At 34.1% G+C, this 26,488-nt stretch overlaps 1 protein-coding gene across 1 annotated transcript in view; it reads left to right on the plus strand.

Moving 5' to 3' along the window:
• The window catches only part of LOC110031894, a 47,507-nt gene that overhangs the window by 14,554 nt on the left and 6,465 nt on the right, over positions 1 to 26,488 (plus strand). The window contains exons 2-3 of the mRNA XM_020735317.1: positions 872 to 975; positions 19,916 to 20,029. Coding sequence (XP_020590976.1) covers positions 872 to 975; positions 19,916 to 20,029 — 218 coding nt within the window. The remainder of the gene's footprint in view (positions 1 to 871; positions 976 to 19,915; positions 20,030 to 26,488) is intronic.

The raw sequence follows: 26,488 nt of genomic DNA on the forward strand, positions 1-26,488 counted from the left end.
CTAAAAATCTTTCAAAACTTTTTTTTCAAAATAGCAAATTTATGTTTATAGCCTAACCAAAAACTTATTTTGGTGATGAAGTTCATATCAATCAAACCCTTTTTATCCATGCATGTATATTACCATAAGATGAATCAACACGAGGCACACAAGGCAAGATGAATAGTTTGTTGGCTAGTTTAGAATGAAGGATGCTATTCCCAGAATCTGAATGAAATACATGGAAGAAAAATTGTATTAGTGGAATTAATATCTCAACTTAAGGAATTAATGTAACTTTTATGCTATGTTTATATATTTCTGCAGAATATTTCATCTTTAGTATGATGTTTGGACGCTCGAAACTAAGATAGAAAAAAATGAAGAGATAAAATAGTCGAACAGGTGAAATCCTACATTTCTAATTTTGGCAAAACATCTTCTCTCTTTACTATGGTGTTTTGCTGATTTATACGCTTACATGTATAAACCATTTTAAATCTTCCAATATATGTTTTTTAGTATTTCTGACAATCTAATGGAATTATGCTTTTTATGTTGTCCTTTAAAAAACTGGTTGTTTTAAGCTTTTCAGTAGAATGTCAATATGGAATTAGTCACATGCTTAACTCTACTTTGTTAGTACTGTGCTTTCTGGGGCTATTTTCGAAGGAAAAAAAATTGATTCGGAGAACATATGTTGTCTTTGAAGCAATTCATTTTGGGCATCATATGTCAACCCTACAAACCCAAACCATGCCCCAAACAGATTAAAATTAGAAAAGAGAAAGGAAGGAACTCATATTTTTATTTCTCATATGAAGACTGTGCCTCATTATATTTTTGTACCTTCTTATGTTTTGGTTCTAACTACTGTCATAGTAAATGGCAGAAGTGTCGAAATCTGAAGGGAGAGTTGCTCAAACAACAAATGTGATTATTGGAGGTACAGTTAAGGATGATGCTACAAATGAATGGCTTGCTTTAGATCAGAAGGTATGTTTTTATTAAATCTTTTGAAAGCTTCAACTTGATGTGATTTGCTTGCTCAAATTGCCTTATTTGTCTAGGCTTCTTTTCCTTGCATTTGGATGCTTTTGCTTAACCCAAATTATTTATATATCACAAATAGAATTTTCAGTTTTGGCCATTTTTTGACTACTAACTCTTTATAAAAGCATTTAATTTTGAGGTTGAGGTCAAATTTTTTTACTGCATTAAAGTACCTGTACATGCTGGATGCATTGCTGTTCATGTCATGCCATTCGTGCACTCCTTCAGTTGAACTCTAGTTTTTGCCATGCAACATCAAAATACAGAATTCATTTGTTTATGACAATTAACATCCGTATCAAAATGCATGAATACCTGGCCGACTGCTAGTTTGATATTCCAAGTCATTAAGTTGGCTTTCTTTGACTTTAACATTTCCAGGCTGTTTCTTCATTAATTTGTGTTCTAGAGTGTAGCAGGTAAAGAATGTTAGTGTTTTTTGACTAATTGGATGGCTTGCTCAGCTTGTTTAGCTTGCCTCAAATTGAGATGTCATAAATTAGCCTTACCCGGATATGTGTAGTGGTTTCAAACATGTTTGGAGTCATTTTTTTATTATAACATTTTGTATTTTGTCATTTTGACGGTTTGTAGAGGATTGAAGGCTTAAAATCCAGCAATGCATCACATTACAAGCAATTTTCATTGCTCATATACAATACGCTGGACTTTTTAATGAGTCTCTTCAATACTCTCAATATTTCCATGCGCTACTTTACTAAGACCTAAATCTAACACCAAAGCTTTTTTGACTGATGTTTATGATATGAACACCACTGGTGGCAAGGACCCTAGGCAAGGAGCATCATCAAGGCTGCATCGTGAACATTGACTTCAAAGATGACTAATGGATTACTTCATTGATGAAGGCTCGTGATGAGTGAACATTAGGTGAAATAATCTGAGTGTCTTTACTTAGTTTCTAGTTTGTAATTACAAGGACTTGACCTATTTTGTTGGTTTAGTTGATAAAGGTTATGTGGCCTTTGGGGCTTTTGTCATCATGTAATAGTAATAATGATTATGTCACGACCTGACCCAAGATTTGGAATTAATCAAGGCCGGTATAGACGGCCAGACAGCGACAATTAAATTTTTTTTATACGTTTTCTATAACTAACATTTAAGAAATGCAAAACCACTATAGATAAGAAAATTAAAGAAATTATAAATTTACCTCAGGTTAGGTTGCCCACGTCATCTATAATTTTTTAATCTTCTATTGCTCTTCATTTAATCAATTAATTAAACCTAAAAAATTTGTTTAAAGCAACTGTGAGCTAACTATAGGAACAAATACTCATACTTCTAAATTATAGTAATAATTTGGGACAAAAATATACATGCTAGTTAAACCTTATATAAATCAATCTAAGAGCATTTGAAAGTTTGTACTATTTAATATGATCATTCAGGATGATTCTAAACATTCATTGTTTTACATCATTTACATATTGATATTTTTTTAATCTATATACAATTGTTATAGGAGTTCCATCTAAAATTTGGCAATGAAGGTACATCGATATCAATATCCTGTTTTATTTACATACACGAATACGTTAGCGTTCCCTCACTAGTTTCATAAAATGGTGAACCCCATGATAGTTAAACATGCATATACAAACAATCTATATAGCCCATATCATTCATGTTCTCATCTAATTTAATTCAATATACTGTATATATAACAATAGCTACAAATATTTGACATTCATGGCAATGCGACAAATAAAGAAGAGAACATATCAATCAGAATAAAACTTGTACAAGTATCACTAATGACTAATGCAGAATGGTTGAGAAGAAACAAAATATTTCTATAGAATAGAAGTACGAGTATTCACTTTGATTTCACTTTAAGAAATGACTTCCTTCAAAATCCTTAACTTTCTCTCTGCAGTTTCACTTTTCTCGCATGGTTATTTTTCATAATATTCTAACATTAATATGTAGAAATTTTTGATTAAATTGGCTATAAATGAGTACCAAAATAAACATTAATCTTACCTCCTTATTTCTTCTTCTTTTGCTCGATCCGATCTACATTTTATTGGCCCTTTAATTCAATTTCTTGTCCAAACTAAACTACTGAATTGAATTCATAAAGTTTAATTTACTTTAATAACATTTTAATTAAAAATAACTTATCTAATTAAAGTATAAAATTAAATCCATTAAATCTTACCTTAACATTCGTTCTATGACTTGATTTGATTCTTTGCACACAAGGTTTCTCCTTCCAATTTAAAACTTCTATAGTTTAAATACGGATTTTATTAGACCTACTATTTTTATTTTAACACACACACATATATTATATTCATTAATAAAAATATGCACCTCCAGCATACACGAGCCACTTAGTTCGTCTCTGCTTCTTCTTTTTCACGCAGGACAAAACACAAGGAAGCCTTGTCTTCTCCTTTATCTTCCCTTTTCCTTCACTCAACTGGGGACGAGTGGCATCGAACTCACACTTACTATGGCTTCCTCCTCTCTTCTTTTACTTGATGCTTCTCTTCCTTCACCTAGAACTTCCCTTTTCCTTCACTCAATTGGGGACGAGTGGCATCAAACTCACACTTACTATGGCTTCCTCCTCTTTTCTTTTACTTGATGCTTCTCTTCCTTCACCTAGAACGAAATCTCTCTCTCCTTCCTCTTCGCGTAAACTAGACATTGACAATACTCGAAAAGCTCTCCTTCTCACTAAAATGCTAGGGTTTAGCAGCCTCTCGCACCTCTTCCTCTTCAAGCCAGAGCCCTCATCGATGATTTCTGAAAATGGCATCGAATCTCCAGTCAGAGAACCACATGACTTCTCCTTCTCCCTCTCTCAATCTCTGATTCTCATTCTTCCTTCCTCTTTTCTATTTATCTCTCTCACTTGTTCTTTAATTCCTTCCCTCCGGTTTGAATAAAATGTTCGATACCTAAGAAGAACCTAATCCAGACGACGATTGGTTCGAATCATCACAGATCAAAAAAAAAAAAATCATTTTCTTTTATTTCTTTTTATTTTATTTTATATTATTATTATTATTATTATTATTATTATACTTTTAATTGGTTATTACATATTAGGGGCAATAAAATTTATGGGATGCTAGTCTGGTAGCCATAGTGAAAAATTTAGAATTTTCTTTTCCTTGAACCTTACTTTCTTATCTATTTTCTTTGCATTAAAACTCTTCTTAATCCCTCTCTTGGCTTTTAATGCCATGAACGGATGACATTATTATTTTGTTTTGTTTATTACAAATATAATTTTTAGTTGAGCTCCTTTTATCGTGTATTTTTTGTGGAAGTCTGAGTGTTAAGTGTTAACAAAGCATGTACATAGTAAAGAGTAAAATTTCAAACATTAGACATGCATAAACAAGAACATCTAAGATTTTGAGAAAATGCGGAACTAAAATTGCAAGTCTAGCTTATGCAGACAATAATTCAATAAATTTGGCATGTCGTGAAGATGAACTTGTACGAAAAATTTAGGTTGGTGTTGCAAGTATAAAAAATATATTTTTATTTTTTCGGTTTTATTTGCATGTGTTTCAAGTTCATATGCTATCAAGACAGCTAGCACATACACATTAGTGGTCAAGAAAAAAATAAAATCTGATAAATAATTAATACAAATTGATCATAATGAATCATCACACATGATATAAAACATATTATACAATATGCCTTTATTTGAAAAATCATAATTCGATCTTTTTACATCAATTAAGATTTAATTATACTCTACCATTAGTATCATATCATATGGTCCTTACTTCAAATGGTTAAACCCTTATTTGAAATTTCATAATTAGTTTAATTTTAGAATTAGATCGATCATACCACACAATAGGTTTCTTAAATTAAGCAAATTATGTAGTTGAGATTAAGAGTTGATATATATGCATTTTATTTAATTGATTGTGCTGTACTATCTATCAGTACTCTCATGAATTTAGGGTGTTGAGTTTATTGAATTTAATATAAATTAATTTTTTTTCAAAATTAAAATATGAGAGGGTGGCGAGAATCAGTGAGAAAACATAGAGAAATATTTTTTTTTTGAGTGATGCTCTTTAAGATTTGATTTGTAAATCCTAAAGGAAAGTTTTTTATGTGAGACTGCACAGAATAGTTGTTTTCTTCCATATACATTGCTATTCTTTGATTTGCAGATCTTCCTACAGTAAAAGATGTAGACTTATGTTTGTGAGAGATATCTTGCTCTCAAAAGCTTGTGTAGACTTTGGTGCTAGTAGCCGGTGGGCTAGAATAGCAATTCACCCATTCAAAGTAGAAGAGAGGGTGTAAGGTTTCTCCAGTATTTGGTAAGAGAAAAGTTTTGTAACCTTGTTATAGTTAAAGAAGATGATACCGGAGTTCAACCAAATAACAATAGGAAAATCAAATATTATTACTGAATTCAAATAGGGAATTTCAACCAACAAATGAAATAGAAAATTGCATAATAGGAAAATCAAATATTTTTACTGAATGGGAATTTCAACCAACAAATGAAATAGAAAATTGCAAAAAAAATGTCACACAAACTCAAACTAGGTTGGTGATGATCAACTAGGATTGGGAAGGTGGCAACATGCTGGAAAGAGGCGGGATGGTGGAAAGAGGAGGTTGGCAAAGTAGAAAACAACAAGGCTGCTGTTTCCCGAGGTTCGAAAAACAAACAAGCAGCGTAGATCAATGTCGAATAGCTGTCCTAGGTAATGGCAACACTGAGGAAGGTGGCGGCTGCAAGGGAGAGGCAGTTTGCAGTGTGGGTCAAGTGGTCGCTTCTGTCCCCAAGTTGTGCCAGCAAGCTAGAGTTGTAGGGAAGTTTGGAAGCTGTATAAAACAGTATATCCTTGCTGTTCTGGGTGATGACAATAAGGGCGGAGGCTGGAAATTGCTGAAAAACAGCAATCCCTTGCTGTTATGGGTGGCAATAACAAGGTAGGGCGATGGGTAGTGATGCGGGAAGGACTGGGAAAGGTAGAGAAAAGATAATCACCACCTTAGGGGTGAGATACTACCGGAGCACCACTCGAACTCTTGGATAAAATCCTAGAAGGAAACAGAGACGCCGATGACTTTCTCAAACAACACAAGATAAAAACTAACCCTAGACTCAAATGCAAGCAAATTTATGATAATATGATAACTGGAAGTGGGCAAAGGAATCATCGACACTCCACGACAAAGAAAAACTTGGTTCAGTTTGGTCTAGGCATGCAGGCAGAAACTGCTTCGGTTGTGGGAGTTTCGTTTCTGCTCCAGAAGCGGGAGACACCCACGTCAGAAGAAGAGTTGAACTCTTGAATGGAGGACTCGTGAATGTACGTAGGTGTTGGTGTTGAAGCATGATGAATTGGTTTACATCTTTGAACACTTTATTTTTTATTATTGTCTCTTTAATTTACTCTTGCTACCTTGTGATATGATTAAGAGCATTGTGATCTTAATATTTCATGTGTTAGACAATCATTCTAATTACATTTGAGTATTGAAAATAACTTATGTTAACGAGTTGTGAAATGCAAAGAAAAAATTAACTGATTGTGTCATTGTTGTTGATGGTTTTTGCATGATCAATTTTTTTAATATTTGTGAGAACATATAAAATTTTGATTTGACGGTCTAAAGGTTTTGGCTTGTGTACTTGAATTAATCTCATACTATGGGAAACCTTCGAGGGAATTCAGATGCCCTAGCTCCATCTCGCCGCTCTCCTCGTCGCACCTGAAGCCCACCGGCTGGCGATGTCTACCCCTCTCCTGCAACGTCACGCCACTGATCCGACCTCCCCCTCTCTTCCTACCCGATTCTTCTTCCACGCGACCGAGATCTTTCCTACCTGATTCTTCTTCCTCGCGACTGAAATCTTGCCTTCGTTGTGCACGACCCCAACCCGTCCCGTTATTCTTGCTGCTTGTTTGTCTTTCTTGTGGCATGGAGTTCTTGGAGCGCCGGAGGTTTCATGGTGCGTCGTTCTCTTATCGTTTGCCCTAACTTTTCTTCTCTGGTGATCTTCTGGTTTCTTCGTCTCTTGTCATGGATTTCACTATTCGTGAAGCTGCTCCTTTTCGTGATATTGTTGATCCGGATAATGCTAAAGCAAAGACAATAGCGTCAACTTCTGCAGCAATCAGAGAAACGGGAAGAGGAGTAACAAACCAATAAATGACAGACCACTCCAATCCCTACAAACTCCTCCAATACCCGCATCATTCTGCTTCCAACTTCACTAGAATTAATTTTAAGAAAATGAGCATAAGGCTTATTCCAAACTACTTTGCAAAAGAAATGAGAATTAGTAGTAAAACTGAGAGAGAGTTTAGTAAGAATGACTTTCACATACACATTGTTAGTATGCTTCATACCATTAAAAGAAATGGTCTTACTCATATAAGAACAAATTTTAGAGAAAGTAATCCTAGCAATAATAGTCTCACAAGAATATCTCATAGAGTTTCTAGAAACCCAAATAAACCAAAGAACAATAGAAGGTATATTATATAAGAAATCATGCCCCTTATCCTTCCAATCATCATGAATAACAACAATGTTAGGATACCTAGAAAAAACATTCCTCCTATCACAAATATCAAAAACACTAGTCCAAATATCCAAAGCAAAAGTACAATCACTAAAAATATGACAAAAAGACTCATCAACATTCATACAGAGAGCACTTGGAAGCAACCCTTAAGCTTTAAGCTTAAGAATATTATCAGTAGGTATGATCTCAAAAAAAAACCCTCCAAACCAAAAAAGAAATTGAAGGCTTTACCCATTTATTTCAATTCCAGCTAAAATCCATTCCCCGATAAGAAAAAATATGATTAGCAAAGGACTTGGTAATAGAATCACCAAGCTTACGTTTAACCTTAGGAACATCCTTTTTATCAGAAATAATAGGAAATTGAGAGATAAACTTAGCATCTTTATAATGCACAATAGTAACTAGCTGAGGCAAATTCCAACTTTGCCTAACTCATAAATCTTTAACCTTCATATTAATATCCTGAGGACCCCCATAGAAGTCACCAAGAGCACCCTTACCAAGCCAGTTCTCATACAAAAAAGCCACATTCCCATTGCCAACATCCCAACATAACATCTCTTCTACTCGAGAAGAGACCTTAAACATCTCCCTCCAAATAAAATGATCTTTTTTAGAAAAGGAAATAGAAAGGGGATGAGAAGTAGAACAATACTTAGCTCGGAGCAGAGAAGCCCCAAATAGAATTATCCATTCGAAACCTAAGCCAAAGCTTCATATAGTTAATTCTAACAGAATCAATAAGCTTACGAAAACCAATTCCACCCTTATCAACCGGTTTGCAGAGTTTCTCCTAGCTCTTCGAATAAACATTCATCTTTACCAAAATGCTCCCAAAGAAATTTGTTAAACAAGATGTGTATGCCTCTTAATGAAATCAAGAGGCATACACATCACTTGCATAATATAAAGAGGAAGAGAGGTAGGAATACTCATAAGTAAAGCAACACGCCCACCGAAAGATAAGAACTTATGCTCCCAAGAAAGAATCTGCATTCTAATCTTATCAAACAATTCAGAAAAAAGATAATTCTTCTTAACATTTTTGTCAAGGATGAAAATCAGATCTTTCAAAGGTAAACTAGCCTTAACATAATTAGTATAATCAACAATCTAGTTCTTCTTATCAGCAAATATATATTTGGAACAATAAAAATAACATTTAGAATTGTTAAAAACTAAACCGGATACATCTTGCATATGAGAGATCACCTTCCAAATCTTTTTAATGGATCTCTTATGAGAATTATTAAAAGTATAAGGCCATCCGCAAAAAGAAGATGAGAAATGCTAATACCACCTCTATGCATATAGTTTAGGCTAGGATACTTTTCAAAAAGATTGTTATAAAAATTAGAAAGATAGTCTAAAGCAAGAATAAATAGGCAAGGAGAAAGAGGATCCCCCTGCTTAATAACTTTAGAAGCCATAAAGTAGCTACTAGAGGTACCATTAATAATAACAGAGTAATAGTTATTATTTAAAATCCTTTTAGTAATATTGCAAAAATCATCATTGAAGCCAACAATCTTAATAACACCAAGCAAAAATTCCCACCTGATAGAATCAAAAGCTTTCTTAATATCCATCTTAAAAATAACATTACCACAACTTTTACTTTTATCAAGATAAACAACAATTCCTACACAATCAGAGCATTGTCCCCAATCTGCCTTTCTTTAAGAAAGGCGGTCTGATTTAAAGAAATAATGCTATTTAAAATAGGTTGAATTCTCTTAACCATAAGCTTTGAAATAATCTTAGATATAACGGTATTAATGCTGATAGGTCTAAAATCATTCCAAGAATTCTTACCATTCTCCTTAGGAATCAGAGCAATGTTAGAAGATTTAAAACAATTAGTCAGCTCCTTCTGCCTTTGAAGCAATAGATCAAGATTAATACTATTATTACCGTAATCTAATTATAGCTCCTTAACTCAATTCTCAGCATGAACCACAACCTTATTTAAGATTTCCAAAAACACTCCAATTTCAATTTTTTAGAAACTTAGGAAAATTTTTCTGAAGCAACCAAAGCTTAACACCATGACTATTATGCACAACATTCATCTTGTGAGCATTCCAATTCTCTTTAACACCCATAAGAAAAATAGGGTAAAGAATCCATATATTATAAAAACAGAAATGATAAATCTTCTTACCAATATCATCTTTAACTTTACGATCAGAAGCCAAAAACACAAGATGATGAACCTCATGCAGCAAAAAAGAATTAATCCAAGCAGAATTAGAAATAAATCTATCCAGCCTTTCGAAGACATGATCACGGTTCCAAGTAAAAGGACTACCATGAAACCCCAAATCAGAAAGACACACATCCAACAGAGCCTCATTAAAATTAGACATAAGAGTAAGATTAGGTAGTAAACCACCCTTCTTTTTAACAGCAGAGGAAATAATATTAAAATCTACCCCAACTAACCAAGGTTCAGGTGTGGGACCAATTGAATTAAGTAAATTCCATAACTCAATTCTATCCTTCTATGACAACCAACTTAAATAATTGTAAGAAGAAAATGAATGCCATTCAAATTAATATCAACATGCAATAATTGATTATGATTGATAACAATATCAACTATAATATAATCTTTTCAAAGAAACCAAATCTTATTATTGGGATTAGCAAAGTAATGAAAATTACCTAGTCTTTTAACATACCTATCATTGTTGGAAGAATTAATTAAAGGTTCAAGAATTTCAAAGAAAGACAAATGATAAAATAAAGATTCCTCCATATTAATAGCATTAGCAGCTCCTTCTGCCTTTGAAGCAATAGATCAAGATTAATACTATTATTATCGTAATCTAATTATAGCTCCTTAACTCAATTCTCAGCATGAACCACAACCTTATTTAAGATTTCCAAAAACACTCCAATTTCAATTTTTTAGAAACTTAGGAAAATTTTTCTGAAGCAACCAAAGCTTAACACCATGACTATTATGCACAACATTCATCTTGTGAGCATTCCAATTCTCTTTAACACCCATAAGAAAAATAGGGTAAAGAATCCATATATTATAAAAACAGAAATGATAAATCTTCTTACCAATATCATCTTTAACTTTACGATCAGAAGCCAAAAACACAAGATGATGAACCTCATGCAGCAAAAAAGAATTAATCCAAGCAGAATTAGAAATAAATCTATCCAGCCTTTCGAAGACATGATCACGGTTCCAAGTAAAAGGACTACCATGAAACCCCAAATCAGAAAGACACACATCCAACAGAGCCTCATTAAAATTAGACATAAGAGTAAGATTAGGTAGTAAACCACCCTTCTTTTTAACAGCAGAGGAAATAATATTAAAATCTACCCCAACTAACCAAGGTTCAGGTGTGGGACCAATTGAATTAAGTAAATTCCATAACTCAATTCTATCCTTCTATGACAACCAACTTAAATAATTGTAAGAAGAAAATGAATGCCATTCAAATTAATATCAACATGCAATAATTGATTATGATTGATAACAATATCAACTATAATATAATCTTTTCAAAGAAACCAAATCTTATTATTGGGATTAGCAAAGTAATGAAAATTACCTAGTCTTTTAACATACCTATCATTGTTGGAAGAATTAATTAAAGGTTCAAGAATTTCAAAGAAAGACAAATGATAAAAACACATCAAATTCTTAAGCCGATTAGAAGCATTGTCCTTAGCAATGCCTCTAATATTCCAAAATAACGTATTTAATTTCATCATCTTGTTCTTCCCTTTCTCTAGTATTTCTAGAGGCAATATTCAAATCATTAGGATCTCAATTCTTATCCAGAAGTCGATCATTCAGAGCAGCAGGATTCACATAACTTAGTGCCTGACTACCCTTAATTTTTCTTCTCCTGTAAGATTCTTGAACCATCCAATCTTCCTCAAGTTCAGATCTGGTCAAAGCATTATCATCTTCTACAGTAATATTATCAATATTTAAAAATATAATGATTTACAACAAGATTACTAAACGAGGTTTCACGATTTTCATTTTTTTTATTAATAATTATATCTTGAGGCATATCTTGATTAGGAATAACAACATCTTCAGATTCATGGTTAGAAATAATATGATTAACAAAATGAGAATCCAAATCTTTACTAGTTACATTGCCCCCATTAGAGTCATCAAGATTGATAACACTGAAAGGCTCCTTTTTAACCTGCATCTGATTTAGGTCATTAGCAATGATTGTTCCAAAAGTTGTAATATCATTCACCTTCAATATAACAACATCATTATCATTACCAATAATTGCCTCAGCAGCTTTCTTACCTAAATCCTCTATAGTTTGAGGAATAATTTCCCCCACATTACCAAAGTTAAGTTGAGTAACTTGAACCCTTTCATTACCATAGACAGGAACCTTTTCTTTATTCTTACGTAACTCAGGATGAGCACTGTAACAAGAATTATGTTGGTGACCAAACGTTCTACAATGCGTACAATAGCTTGGAACAAATTTCATTTCAACCGCCTGCCAATACCCATCAACATTTTTTCCAATCCACACGGTAATTTGAAATTTAGCAGTGACATTCCGTTCCACCAAAACTCTGGCCACAGATGGCCTCATGAAATTGAAAGTGGCATTATCCATCTTAAGCGAATTACCAAAAATAGATGCAAGAGAATAAAGGAATTTCATGTTATATAAATGCAGCTTTAACCCACCCCAGAAATTTAATCCGAATTGGAACAATAGGAGATTCCTCTCTGGGATTAAATTTGGGGTCCATTTTAAAATCTTCATGTAAGACTTATCGATAACTAAAACCTTCCTTGCAAAACAGAAGCATAATCTTTCTCACGTTCTAGCTTAATCATAAGATGTCAACCATCAGTAAAACCTAAACTCCATTTACCAGCAATTTTCAGATCCAAAAAGAATCTCTTAATCACTTAAATTTTGGGATGGGCAAATGAGAATTTACCTACCATAGTAAATTTCAGAGGCCCAACAAGAAAATTGAGATCCTCATCTTGAAGAAAAATGGCTGGCTTACAATTTTTCCGAGCGAATTTCTTGAGTAACCCCGGAGTAGAGCTATGAACCAATTGACTTTTAAAAGACAAAAGGAAATTAGCATTACCCGGATCATGAGAACCCCCAGCAACAATATCACGAAAAGGAGCGGCTTCACGAATAGTGAAATCCATGACAAGAGACGAAGAAACCAGAAGATCACAAGAGGAGAAAAGTTAGGGCAAACGATAAGAGAACGACACACCAAGAAACCTTCGGCGCTCCAAGAACTCCATGCCTCAAGAAAGACGAACATGCAACAAGAATAACGGGACAGGCCTGGGTCGTGTGCAGTGAAGGCAAGATCTTGATTGCGAGGAAGAAGACTCGGGTAGGAAAGATCTCGGTCGCGAGGAAGAAGAATCGGGTAGGAAGAGAGGGGGAGGCCAGATTAGTGGCGTGATGGTTCCGGCGAGGGGTAGATAGCAAGCAAGGATCGCCAGTCGATGGGCTTCAAGTGTGACGAGGAGAGCGGCGTGATGGAGCTAGGGCATCCGGATTTCCTCCTTGGTCAAAGGTTCCTTCATCAAGTTCTTCTAGATATAATTATGCATGTACCATAAATAGATAAATGTATTTTTGCATATATTAAATATATTTGAAAAACTGAAAAATGTAAATATAATATAAATGCATTATTATTAAATAATTTATAGTATAATTTATAATAATTAATAAAAATAAAGTGTTTATATCTTACAAAATTTAAAAGTTAGAACTTTATTATATTATTCCTATATTATGAAGCCCATTTATTATTTTGAAAGACTAGCCCAACCACTACAACAATAACAACATTAACAAGCCTTGATCTCACTAATTGGGGTCAACTACATGAATCCTTTTTTTTATTGCGTTCTATTTAGTATCATATTTTCATTTAGTTCTAAAATTAAAATCATTTTTTATACAACATGTCAAACATGTCTTTTTAGGTCTACCTCAATCTTTCTTAACATAAGTCAAATCTAAACATTTACTCTCCTAAAAAGGTCATCAGATGGTCGACGTTTAATGTGACCAAACTATTTAGGGGGACTCTCTATAATCTTTTCCGTCACTGGAGCCACTCCAAACCTCTCACGAATATATTACCCTCACATTTTATCTCTAAGTGTAAAGCCACTCAACCATCTGAGCATTTTCATCTCATCAACTCCTGCTTAATTTTATTCTTCTCTTTTACAGACCAAAATTCTGCAGCATAAAGCATTGCAGGTCTAACCACCACCTTATAAAATTTTTCTTTAAGTCTAAGCAATGATATTCTATCACACAATAGGCCCAATGCATTCCTCCACTTCAACCATCTAACTTGAATTCTACTAATAACATTCCCATCAATATCACCATCACTCTTAGCAGTAGGCTCGAGATATCTAAAATGTTTACTCCTTTTAATGACTTGATCACCAATTATTGTAACCCCGTCACTAGATCTACTATTAAAATTACATTCAATGTATTCATTTTTAAATCTACTCAAACAAAAGACTTTAAACTTTTAAAGTTGATTTCCTTAATTCAAGCTTCTCCTGAAAGACCACTCCAATTCTTCATTTTTCAACCCAACTCATATTTTAGCATTTATAGTCTCTTAGTTCCATATCATGAAGAAAACATAGCATTTCACTTTTTATATTGAAAAAAGTAGTTCTATAGCTTAAGCTCCTAAGTCTCCTAGGTGTGGGCACATAATGAATTAATTTGATTAAAATTATATTAATTAATATGTTTAAGATTATTAAACTCATAATTATATGCTTTCCTTAATTTATAATTTAAGTCTTATATAAAAAAAATAACTATTTAATTGAGAAGTAAAGACTTCAAAAAAATGTAATTTGAACTAGTAAGTCTTACATAACTGGGACCAGTTCATTGATTCACCATCTCTGTAATATTTGGTTTAAAAATAAAAAAAAAAGGGCAAATAAATAAATAAATAAAATAATAATATTATCATTTAGAATTTCTAATTAGCATGGAGTAATTTTCAGACTTCTTTGTCTTTTGGAGTTGAAGTAGGCGACGGATGGGGTTCATTTTTCGTATCAATCGAGAGAGTGAGAGTGGGAGACCAAGAAGTAGAAGAGGAAGAAGTTTCCGCGGGAAGAAGGAGAAATATTGTACGTGTCCTAGCCGATCAATAGAGAAGAAGAGAAGAAGAGAAGAAGAGGAAGGATGGGTCGTGTGCAACCCTAGCCAAAACAGGCAGAGAGGTAGAGCACTTATTTGAGGTTAGAAGCGTCGCTATCCTTAAAATTTCAAGATCTTTGAACTCAAACTTAGAATCACTATTCTTTACGTTATTATTTGTAACAATAATATCTTCTACATGTACAATAAGGATGATTATAATACCTTTATGATTTGATTTCGCAAATGAAGTGTGATTAACCTGACACTGATAGTACCCATTGGCAATAATAGCTTTGGTGATTCTCTTAGACCATGTTACGAGAGATTATTTCAATCTATGCAATAATTTCCTTAGTTTGCACACCAACTAATTATTTGTGTTGTTCTTTAACCTTAGAGGTATCTCCATATGCATTTTTTTCTCAAGATCCTCATTAAGAAATGCATTTTTAATGTCTAGCTAATATAAATGTCAGTTCTGGTTGACAACCAATCATAGTAATACTCTTACTATGTTAAGTTTCACCACTGGTGAAAATATTTCTTCGTAATCAATTCCAAAAGACCGAGTGAACCTTTTTGCTACAAGTCTTGCCTTGAACATTTCCTTGCTCTCATCAACTTTGTATTTGATTGTGAATATCTATTTGCACTGTACAATTTTTTTTCCCAAGTGACAGAGTTGTTATAATCCAGGTGCCATTCTTTTCAAGAGCAAGAGTTTCTTCTTCAACATTCTTTATACAAGGAGGAATATATAAGTTCTCTTGAATTGTATTTGAGGATAATAATTTTTCATATGTCACAAATTCTTCTATTGGATATTTTTTGCATTCTTGTGCTCTTTATTTTCCTGTTCATGATGTGTTTACCAAACCTCTTTGTTAATAGATCATGTTGTCTCTTACATGCTCACTGGGTTTTTCTTTCTGGTGTACACATGTTTTTGGTTCTTATTGGGAGCTATGAGAGAATTTAGTAGAATAATATGCTTATTCTTAGGTTGATTTGTCATAGTGGGCAAGTGTAGGATCATCAAGGAAATAAGAGAGGGGAGCTTGAGGTTTATGAATGGTATTCCAAAATTGATATTCTCTCCAAATCTCCACCTGAATCTTAGATTTGGGGTAACATGGTTAGTTTTCAAAGAATGTGACATCTATAGAGTTACATAATTTTTGTGTTTATGGATAGTAGCATTTATACCCCATTTTGTTTGATGATTAACCCACAAAGATGCATTTGCTTGACTTGAGATCAATTTTGGTGTGCTTAGATTGATACAGATCAAAAAAATCGATGCAATAAAAAAATTTTAGTGGTAGGTTACATATGAATGACTAAATATGTGGGTAAAATTTTATCAGGTTGTTGAGAGATTTGTTAAAGTTTAGCACTGTGCTGGACATTCTAGTTATGACTGAATTGCATCCCGCAGATGTGTTTGTGACATTCCTAGTGAATAGTATTGACCGGGCCACTTCGAGGAGATTGTTCTTTCTCCTAGCCACATTATTTTATTGGGTTGTGTCAACACAAGAGCTTATATAAATAATGTGATTTTTGGATAGCAAAGGGCGGAGAGTGGAGTTGTAGTAGTGTTTTGCATTATTATTATTGAAAATTTGAATTTTGCTCTGAAATTGGGCAACGATAATGTTGTGGAAGGTTTAAAATATGATGACAGTTTTAGATTTTTCCTTCATGAGATTTTGCATTATTATTATTGAAAATTTGAATTTTTCTCTGAAATTGGGTGACGATAATGTTGTGGAAGGTTTCAAATATGATGACAGTTTTAGATTTTTCCTTCATGAGAGATATCAAAGTGATTTTGGTGTGATCATTAGTGAGGTGACAAACTACCTTACCCCATTTGTATCTTCTATTTTTAGGGCCCCTAGATATCACTATGAACCATGAAGATGAGATTCGCTGGTTTGTATTTCATGCTTGGATACACTTGACGAGTATGTTTAGCAAGTTGGAAAGTTTCACACTAATAAGAATTACACTTTTTATTGATAAATAATTAGGGATATAATTTTCTAATATAATAGAAGTTAGGACGCCCAAGACGAAAATATCATAACATAGCTTGACTCTCATGTGGTGGGCTTATAGCCTACAAGTCCGACGATTGGAACCAGATTTTACCATGTATAATTTAAAGGAAAAACTCTTCCTCTTTCTCATTAAACAAATAACAAATGTATATACAACATAGACTAACCCTCATACAATTGGAAGGAAATTCAAATTATCATGATAAAAAGGAAAAAAATAAAAACATAATAATTGATAATTAAGGGAGAATAGTTGGTCCCCTTAAATGTAATAGGCAAACGACGATTTCCTAAAATTGATATGCATATCAACAATTACGAATTCATGATGATGCCATTTGGCTTACAAATGCAACTTCCACCATCTAATTCATCACGATCCCATTGTTAAACCTTTTTTATGCAAATATGTAATCATTTTTTTTTTTCATGATATCTTTGTCTATAGTGGTATCATTAAGTACCATATTACTCACTTGCGAACCTTCTTTCGCTTGATATGGTCAAAACCCTTTCTTTAATGAAGTTCCAAATGCTCTTCTAGGCAATGGACATAGTATCAATAGGATTCCACCCAAAACATTATAAGATCAATGCCATACTATAATGGCATGCTCCTAGAAATGTCAAGGCCCTTCACATCTTTCTTTATCTTGGCAAGATATTACTGTCAATTCAGCCGCAACTTTGTCACCACCACTGAACCTCTTGCATTGTGATGGTTTCCATTGGACAGCTCAGGCACAACCACCTTTTGATTATTTTCAAAAAGCCTTGGAAAATCCCCCATTATTGGCATTCCTAGATTTTAGACAGCCCTCATCTCTAGACACCGCTGCTATTCGCCAGCACAAATAGCCTATCACTCTTTACAGTACAACAACAACAACAACAAAGTCTTAATCCCACTACGTGGGGTCGGCTACATGAATCGTTTTTCTCCATTGCGTCCTATCACTCTTTACAGTAAAAACCTTAATTCAAAAATGCAATTTGAAATGATATATGTCCGGGAAATATTTGCCAATACAGAAGTAGTGTTGCTATGACTATAATGTATGTCCAGGTCTAAGTTCACCAACAGGACCAATAAAAAAGTATCTAAGAGCTGATGTCTGGAAGAACAATGTTTTTTTCTAAAATTATTGGGTTATGAATCTATTGCTGAATATAACAAAGGGAGCACCAATAATGTGGTTGATGCACTATCCAGACTTATTGAAATTGTTCTCTCACATTCACACCACCCTCTAGGCCAATCTTAACTCTTTTTTAACAATCAAGTAAGAAACTGAAACTGGCTCAAACCCAAAGCGCTTTCAATTATAAGAACATATTGCCAACGTCTAGAACTTTTTTAACAATCAAGTAAGAAACTGGCTCAAACCCAAAGCACTTTCAATTATAAGAACATATTGCCAACGTCTAGAAATCCATTTTTAATACCGACATGGGATGGCTTGCTATTTAAAATTGGACACATGCAACATGCTTATTTCACTCTCAAATAGGAACTGCCATAGCAATACCCCAATCATGTGATTGGCTGCCGTGCATGGATTCGTTGAAATTTTACTCAGTTTCGATAATAATTTTACCATCTGCATATGGAACATGGCGACTACACCTTCATACAAAGTTGTCCAATTTGCTAGACAATTGAATACCAACTGTTACCTTATGCGGGTGTTTTATAACCACTTCTAATACATGCATCAACTTGAGAAGATTTGACGATAGATTTGTGTGCATACCTCAAGCTCAAGTCAAAGCCATCATCATGATGATTGTTTATTGCGGACTATATATATGCACATTTGATTGCTATATTCACTTTCTTTACTGTGTTATGCATCACATTGGTTTTCATTGTTGAGATATGACGCCTTCATGGCATTTTAAATACAATTGTTTCTGACTGAGATCTCATCTTCTTAAGCACATTTGGGCGAGTTCAATCCGAAGATATGGAGACAAACCTTCAATTCAGTATAGCCTGCTATCCCAAATCCTTTGGACAAATGAAACTCAATTGTGATTTTGAATAATATCTTCACTGCTATATTATGGACAATCCAGCAACATGGATTAAATTTATGCTGTGGGCAAGGCACTCAAATCTACGAACAACTTAATCCAATTCCACCGCCCCAGAAGCATTGCTCAATCACCCAATTTGTCATTCAGAGTACATTCTTGAATTTTGTCAAACTCTGACAGACAAGAATACAACCCAAGGAATCTTAATCTAATGGCAACACTTAACCACCTAAAGATGCCTCATGGGCATACAAAGAATACTCACCGCAAGCCTAATCAAACATTAACTTTGATGATTAGTTCGATCTTCTGAGGACAACACGAATCGATATAAACACCATTGTTAGCAGGGACCTGAGCCAAGGGGATTGCCAAGGCTACAGTTTAAGTTTCACTTTTGAAGTGGTTGAAGGACTATGACATTGATGAAGGCTAGTGATAGTTGAGCTTTGGTTGAAATAATCTACAAGCGTGATGATTTAATTGCTAGTTTCATATCGTAAGGATAAACGCTATATTTTTCTAGGCTTAGATAAGTTCGTGTGGTGCTTGGGTCACTTCTCATCATATGGTAGTGGTAATGATTTAGTAACAAATTTGGCAAGCAAGGAAGTATGGAAGGCTTAATGAAAATGCTGGTCACCTTTTCCGTGAACTTCTCCTTCTTTTATGTTTTCTTTGCAGTTAAACTCTTCTCAACCCCTCATTTACCTTTTTTCCTTGTTGAAAACTTTAGAGAACTCAGTGACAGTCATTTATCATCCATCAGTTTAACCAAAAAAAATAAAAAATAAAAAATAAAAAAAAAAGAAAAAAAAGGAAAAAAGAAAAAAAGAAAAAAAGATTTATGAATAGCTGCTCTAGATTATACATATTGATAGTCGCTGAACTTAAGTCATCTTAACTGTTGTCAAGCTACTAGCTTGGCATAAAGAGGTAGAATGGCATGTGCTCTTTAAGTTTGTAATGAACACTTTTCACTTAATGCTTAGTATATTCTTTTGTTGGTTATACAGGTAAACTCTTATCCGACTGTTAGAGGATTTACAGCTATTGGAACTGGCGGTGATGATTTTGTCAATGCGATGATTGTTGCTGTTGAATCTGTACTTCATGAACCAATTCCTGAGGTTTGTTATGGTTTTATTCTTGCAAGGTTTTTTTTTTTAGTTCATGTATCAAACATTTAAAGCCACCTCTAAGATCCTTCGTTGCCATTTAAACAATGAGGACAGTTTCTACCTATTCAATAGACAAATTACCCTTAACAAAGACCATGAAGTCCCTATTTGGATTCTTTTATATGATGAAACTTACTCTGTTAACTCTTTAATTTATTTTTCCTTGGATGGTGGTGTTTATGAAAAGACTTATTCTTTTAGTTATTTTGTCTTTAGAGGAGAACTCCTAGCAAGGCACTTTAGCTAAACAACGGTATTGTTCACTTGGTTATCAATGACATCCTAAGAATGAATAGGAAGATGACATCCAAATTTTCTTCAATTGCAAATTTTATGGGTTTTATTACATAAATTGGTATCTCCCCTATTATCATTAACATAAATACATTTTTTCCGAGAGGCAAATTTATTAAGAAATGTTTCCATGTATTTTGGTAATTTTTTTATCACTTCCATCACTATTGTTACGTGCAAGAAATCAAGTCGATAAAGGGATAAATTTGGATTGCTTTAGCTGTAAAAGATTGTCTACACGCGCAATTAAAGATGTGAGTAGATTACACTATTTTTTTTCTGAAAAATCTGGACAGGGAATTACCACAGTGCTTTGACCATTTGAAACAAACATCCATAATAGGTATGAGTGAAAATGAACCTCCTTTTATTGAACTTGGAGATAGCATGCCAATGCAATGCAGGTTAGGTATTGGACAGTCCTCTAGGAGTTGAAGCAGCATATCCTGAGAGTGGCAAATATAGCCGTTTTTAAATGTTCAGAGGTGACTAATAAGTCAATAGAGTTCACCTCTTAGAGTTGGAGATGGAACAACTAATAAACGATAACAATATGTTACAGCAAGGTTGTGGATGCTACTAAAGTAGCTCTGTTCACCTTCATTTGAGATTGGGAATGTGTAACCTAAAGGTGATGACAAAGCAATGTAGGGAGGCTGTGGATGCCTATGGAATTGGTTGGATCAGTCCTTCCGGGAGTTTGAGATGACATGATTTAAAGGTGGTGATATAGTAACTTGGATAGGTTGTAGAGGTCATTAAAGGTGGCTAACTGGTTTTGTACGTGGAGATAGTACAACATAAAGATGATGACTTGGAGTCAATGATTGACATAGAGTCGACGTCTGACTTCAAGTTAGCAAGCAATTGGAAATTTATTGGACGGTCATTCTCTTAAAAGTATAGGAAACTGGGTGATCGAGGGTTGACGTGGAACTGAAGTCGACGGACGAAGCAATACTTCTCCTAAAAAGAGCAAAATTGGATAATCGGAGTTGATGATCGATCATAAGTGATCATAATGGCCTTACTCCATGATTTATGAAGACATAATATATAACATACACCAAGGAATGTCTATTGTCGGGCTACTATGGGTGTTAGTTAGCTATTGTGTTACAGGCAATCAATGAATATCTGGTGTCGTGTAACGATGCACATCGGTTAATAACATGTCTTGCGACTAATAAACGATGTGTGATTAGCCAATGGTAGGTGATCTACAGGTAGTGAGTGATGAATAAAATATGTGTTTGTTCATAACAAGCGTTGGTGATTGTTGGATGGTGTGAGACTGCTAATGGTGGGAAACTAATAGATGGTGGATATTGAGTGTCAAGAGGCATCATTTTTTAATAGTTGTTGGTTTGTACTGACCGCGAATACAAGGCGACTTATGTTATCTTGAATTTGAAGAAGGCTATTGGAGAAAGAGCTTGGTAAGGGATAAGAATTGGACTAGCGAGACTCTTGGTAAGCTTCTTGGATGATAAGCATTTAGGAGAAAGTGAGATAAAAATAACCCTAATCTTACATTGGAAGGGAACTAAATGTTATTAGGCTATATAAGTAAAATTTGAGATCAAATATTCAATGCACCTTTTTTTGACTGGATAGAGTTCCAATGGGGAATCCATAGGTAAGTGTGCTTTTTATGAATCATTCTTAGGATGAGTGATCACTTAAAAAGTTACATCAAGATGTTTAAAAATGCTAGACTTCTAATATGGGCCAGGCTGGGCGAGAGGGGACACCACTAATAAAATTTGTCTAGGCTGTTATAACTTGTGTCATATATATAATTCCTCTAATACAATGTATGGTTTGGGGTGAATCATGCATGTTAATGAGATCTCAAGGTAGCTATCCACTAAAGAAGGAAAGAAGTGATTGTTGAGTTTGAGGTCTGGCAAGGAATGGTTCTTGACTATTTTCTTGGGTGGCAGGCTTCTAAGTGAAAAGGAGGGAAGGACTTAACCTAATCTTAATTTGGAAATTTAGAAAATGTTGTTTTCCTATATAAGTAAATGTTAGACCAAATATGTGGTATAATTTTGTATACTGGGTTAAGTTCCAATGGGAATTCCATTGTTAAGGATACTAAAGATTCTTGGGATTAATGAGGGATTAGTGAGCCCTTGGAAAGTTACGCAAAAAGGGCAAAATAGCTTTGTGCAATTTGGGGTATGGTAGGCTTAGTTAATGCATACAATGCCTTATCTATTGTGGGACGTTAGAGGATCTATGAATATTAGATTGGTCATTTGGAGATTTTACAAGTATTAAGTGATTTAGAATTTCTTATGAATTTGGAATTTTAAATATGGAAAAATAAAAGAATTATGTTTTGTTTATAGGTTTTTAGCAGCTAGTTCAACTGTTATTAGGAAATATATTGGAGCTCTCTTCTTTTTTATTGGTAATGAATGCATCATATTTCACAGTCACATTATGAGAAAGTGACTGGGTGATCCCACCCTTGAGCTTATTCAATTAAGCTGACTTGGATTATGAATGGGTTACACGATCAAAGGTGGTGAACAATGTTGATGAAATCTCCGATTAATGAATATAATAGATCGTTTCAATGTTCTTAGCTCTAAAAATCTTAACATTATTGATTTATCGATATTCCAACAATCACGTTATCCAAAATAATTTTGTGTAGCTTAGGTGATCCAAATTAGAGTTATTCAAAAGTTCTTTATGCAGGGGCTCTTCTCAGTAATACTGCATCCTGCGATTTTGAAATTGTGAGACCTCACTATTGCGGGATTCCGCACGGGGCAGAATGAATCCCGTAATCGCGGGAATTTGACTTAGAATTGGATCCCATCCCGATAAAACATATTTTTGCGAGCATACAAGCTAGATCGAGCAAAATTTTCACAATACTACAAGCTAGATTGAGCTTGATTTTCGCAATTCCTCTGATAGGCGGGAATTCTTATGCATGCAAGATCTACTGACTTCTAATTTAGCTTTTCTTCCTTTTTGATTTCTTTTCTATTTCTCCAATTCTAATTTTGTTATTTTCTACGAGGGAACTATTTAGATCATGTTATTTGCTTTTTTTCTTAGACTTTTGGCTTTGTTATGAGTATTTGAAGATTGCAATCTCTATTTTTACCTTAAGGAGTGTTATATCCTCTTTCTTTTGTAAATGTGTATGTGCAAGTTTGAGTGGTGAACCTCCTTGACCTCTATACCTTGCCGTTTTGGAATTGTGTATTTGTAGCTTGTGCAAGTTTGAGTGCTGAACCTCCTTGACCTCTATACCTTGCCGTTTTGGAGTTTTCTTTGTTGTTATCAGTTGATAGCTGCCGAACAATGCCTATGCCCATCTCAACACTGTCGACTGCCCCTACTCTCCTTATCATACCACTGAATCTGCTTTCTAAACACTTTCTAGGAGCTTTAGAATAATATTATTTGATATTATAACTTGACAAACCCTAACTTTTTTAAGGATGTCTTTTTTGCCCCAAATCCAAAATTTCAAAAAAAAAAAATCTCCACCATACCCAAACTATTCCTACTACAATTCCCTAATTCTAAATTTTCAAAATTTAACATTTCCATCTTCACAATAAATTCATCTCGACACCTACCGCCGACACCTTCGCCCTTGACCAACCTTGATTTGCAATTCTAAATATGTCGGAGACCTGATTGAGGGAAAATGATGCTATGTTGCCATAGAGAAATCCATAGCATGGTGTCCTTGAATTTTTTATGGAGGGTTTGCAACAGTAAATCCTCCAACTATAACATAGGCTTATTGTTTTTAAATAGAAACAATTCAGTGAGGCCACTCATAGCTACAACGGTGACTCACTAGATCGAAAGAAGTAAATCTCTTCCATCAAAAAGTTTTTAGCAATGAAAAATCAATTTTCTGATGATTTGGCATGAAATATCAGATGAGAAGACAAGATCTTAGAATAAATGTAAATTTATCAGACTTTGATGGTCGCAGGGTCTGAATGAATTTATTAAGTAGCTCCAAACAGTGGAACATGCCTTTGAGTACAAGGACGCCTCTCCAATCATAATGGTAAAGCTAGCCATTATTAACTTAAATAAGAGTGCATCTTTGTGGTGAGAAAATTTGATGCGCACATGCCAGTGTGAGGGAAAATAATAAAATTACAACTTAATCTAAGATGAAAGGGAGATGCAATGCATGTACCTATCAGTGCATTGCAAACAAAATGTGCTCATTAGACTTCACTTACAATAAAAGACTTCTCAATAGAGGATTACTCAAATGGAGTTCGTGGTTTCTCTAAATTGATCCAAGTCGGAGAGATAGGTTTTTACTTATCCTTAGAAACATTTTCTTCTTGTTTTTCAGTTTCCTCTATCTCTTGAACTTTAGTCTCTTTTTGAATTCCAATATTTAATTCCCTTCCACTTCTGAGTTGGATAGCTTTAACTTGCTCTTTATTAGTCTCTTTAGGGTTTATCTCAGCATTGACAGGAAGAGTTCCCTGAGGCTTATTGCTAAGAGAGTTAGCAATTTGTTCCAGTGGATTCTTAGTATTTCTAATTGTAGCACTTTGACTTTGCAATTGATTCTCCATCTGTAACACACCTTTTCCTTAGACAATTGCTTCTCCTTAAATTGTTGGTTATTGTTAAAGCTAAGCTGCTTCTCCTTAAATTGCTGGTTATTGTTAAAGCTAAGAGGATACAAAGGTCTATAGTTAGTACTACCCTGGTTGTTTCAATTACTTACAGGGTTTGCTTGATTGTTTCCCCAATGTTGGTTTCTACCCCCAGAGTTATTATTCTAGTTAAAGTTAGGGTGGTTCTTCCAATCTGAGTTATAATAGATAGTATATGGGTTATTGTGTCTATTATTAATTGCATTTAAAGTCTCACATGAAGATAATTGAGGATCAATCATTCATCCCAATGAGTTTTCCTCACTCACATGAGGTGTTTGAGGTAACTTTATTTCGAATTGGTCTAACTTCCTAGATATTGCGGCAACTTATGAACTCAAAATAAAGATTACGTCCGTATCATGAACATTTACTACTTTCTTAAAGTTTATCCTTTCAGAGGACTATTGAAAGTTGTTCGTAGTCATATCTTTGATTAAAGAATATCCTTAATCAAATGATTTTGACATTAATGAACCACCACTAACAACTTCAATGATAGATCTAAAGGATCATACTAACCCATTATAAAATGCTTGAATAATCAACCGGTCTGGCAAAGCGTGACGTGGACATTTCCTAAGGAATTATTTAAATCGTTCCCAAGTTCATACTGTGTGAATGAAGTAATATCATTTCTAAGCTTAATTTTTGAAGGCAGAAAACACTTAACTAGGAATTTCTGAGCTAATTCTCTCAAAGTTCTGATTGATCTAGGTGCTAAAGAATTCAACCACATATTTACTTTATCCCTTAAAGAAAAGGGAAAATGTCTAAGTCTAACAATATCATTTGAGACACTGTCGTACTTAAATGTAGCACATAATTCTAGAAAACTAGCTAGGTGTAAATTTGGATTCACTGATGGAGTTCCCCCAAACTGGTTGTTCTGTACCATTTTGATTTTTATGGGTTTCAGCTCATTATTATGGGTTTCAGCTCAAATGAGTCAGTCACTACAGCAGGGGTTTGTATACTAAGGTGAATTTTATCTGCTGTAGGGTTTGCATAATCCCTTCAAGGTCGTGATGATTATCATTTTCAGCAGTTTGATTATCTAAGTTGTTATGTGATGTGTTCTCCATTTCTTTTAAATTCTGAAGTTCTTTCAGATTTTGAACTACGCATACAAGAGTAAAAGTTTTGAAAATAAAATTAACAACACTTAAAAAGACTTAAAAATATTTTTAATACACAAACAAGCACTTACAGAGGTAAACAATGGTACAATTTTCCTAAAATAAGTCTATAGTTCAACTAAAATTTTTAAGTAAAAAATGTTGTTGCTTCCCCGGAGAGGCGCCAAAAACTTGATCCATGACACAATATGTGCGTGCTTAGTGTGTAATTACTTCAATTTCAAACTTAGACAAAGATACCAAAAACTTTACTCCCTCTGCTCGTATGTGCTTGCACCTTTAATTCTCGACTGAGTGCTATTTAA

Source organism: Phalaenopsis equestris, unplaced genomic scaffold (genome assembly GCF_001263595.1).
Source record: "Phalaenopsis equestris unplaced genomic scaffold, ASM126359v1 Scaffold000861, whole genome shotgun sequence".
Classification (NCBI taxonomy): Eukaryota; Viridiplantae; Streptophyta; class Magnoliopsida; order Asparagales; family Orchidaceae; genus Phalaenopsis; species Phalaenopsis equestris.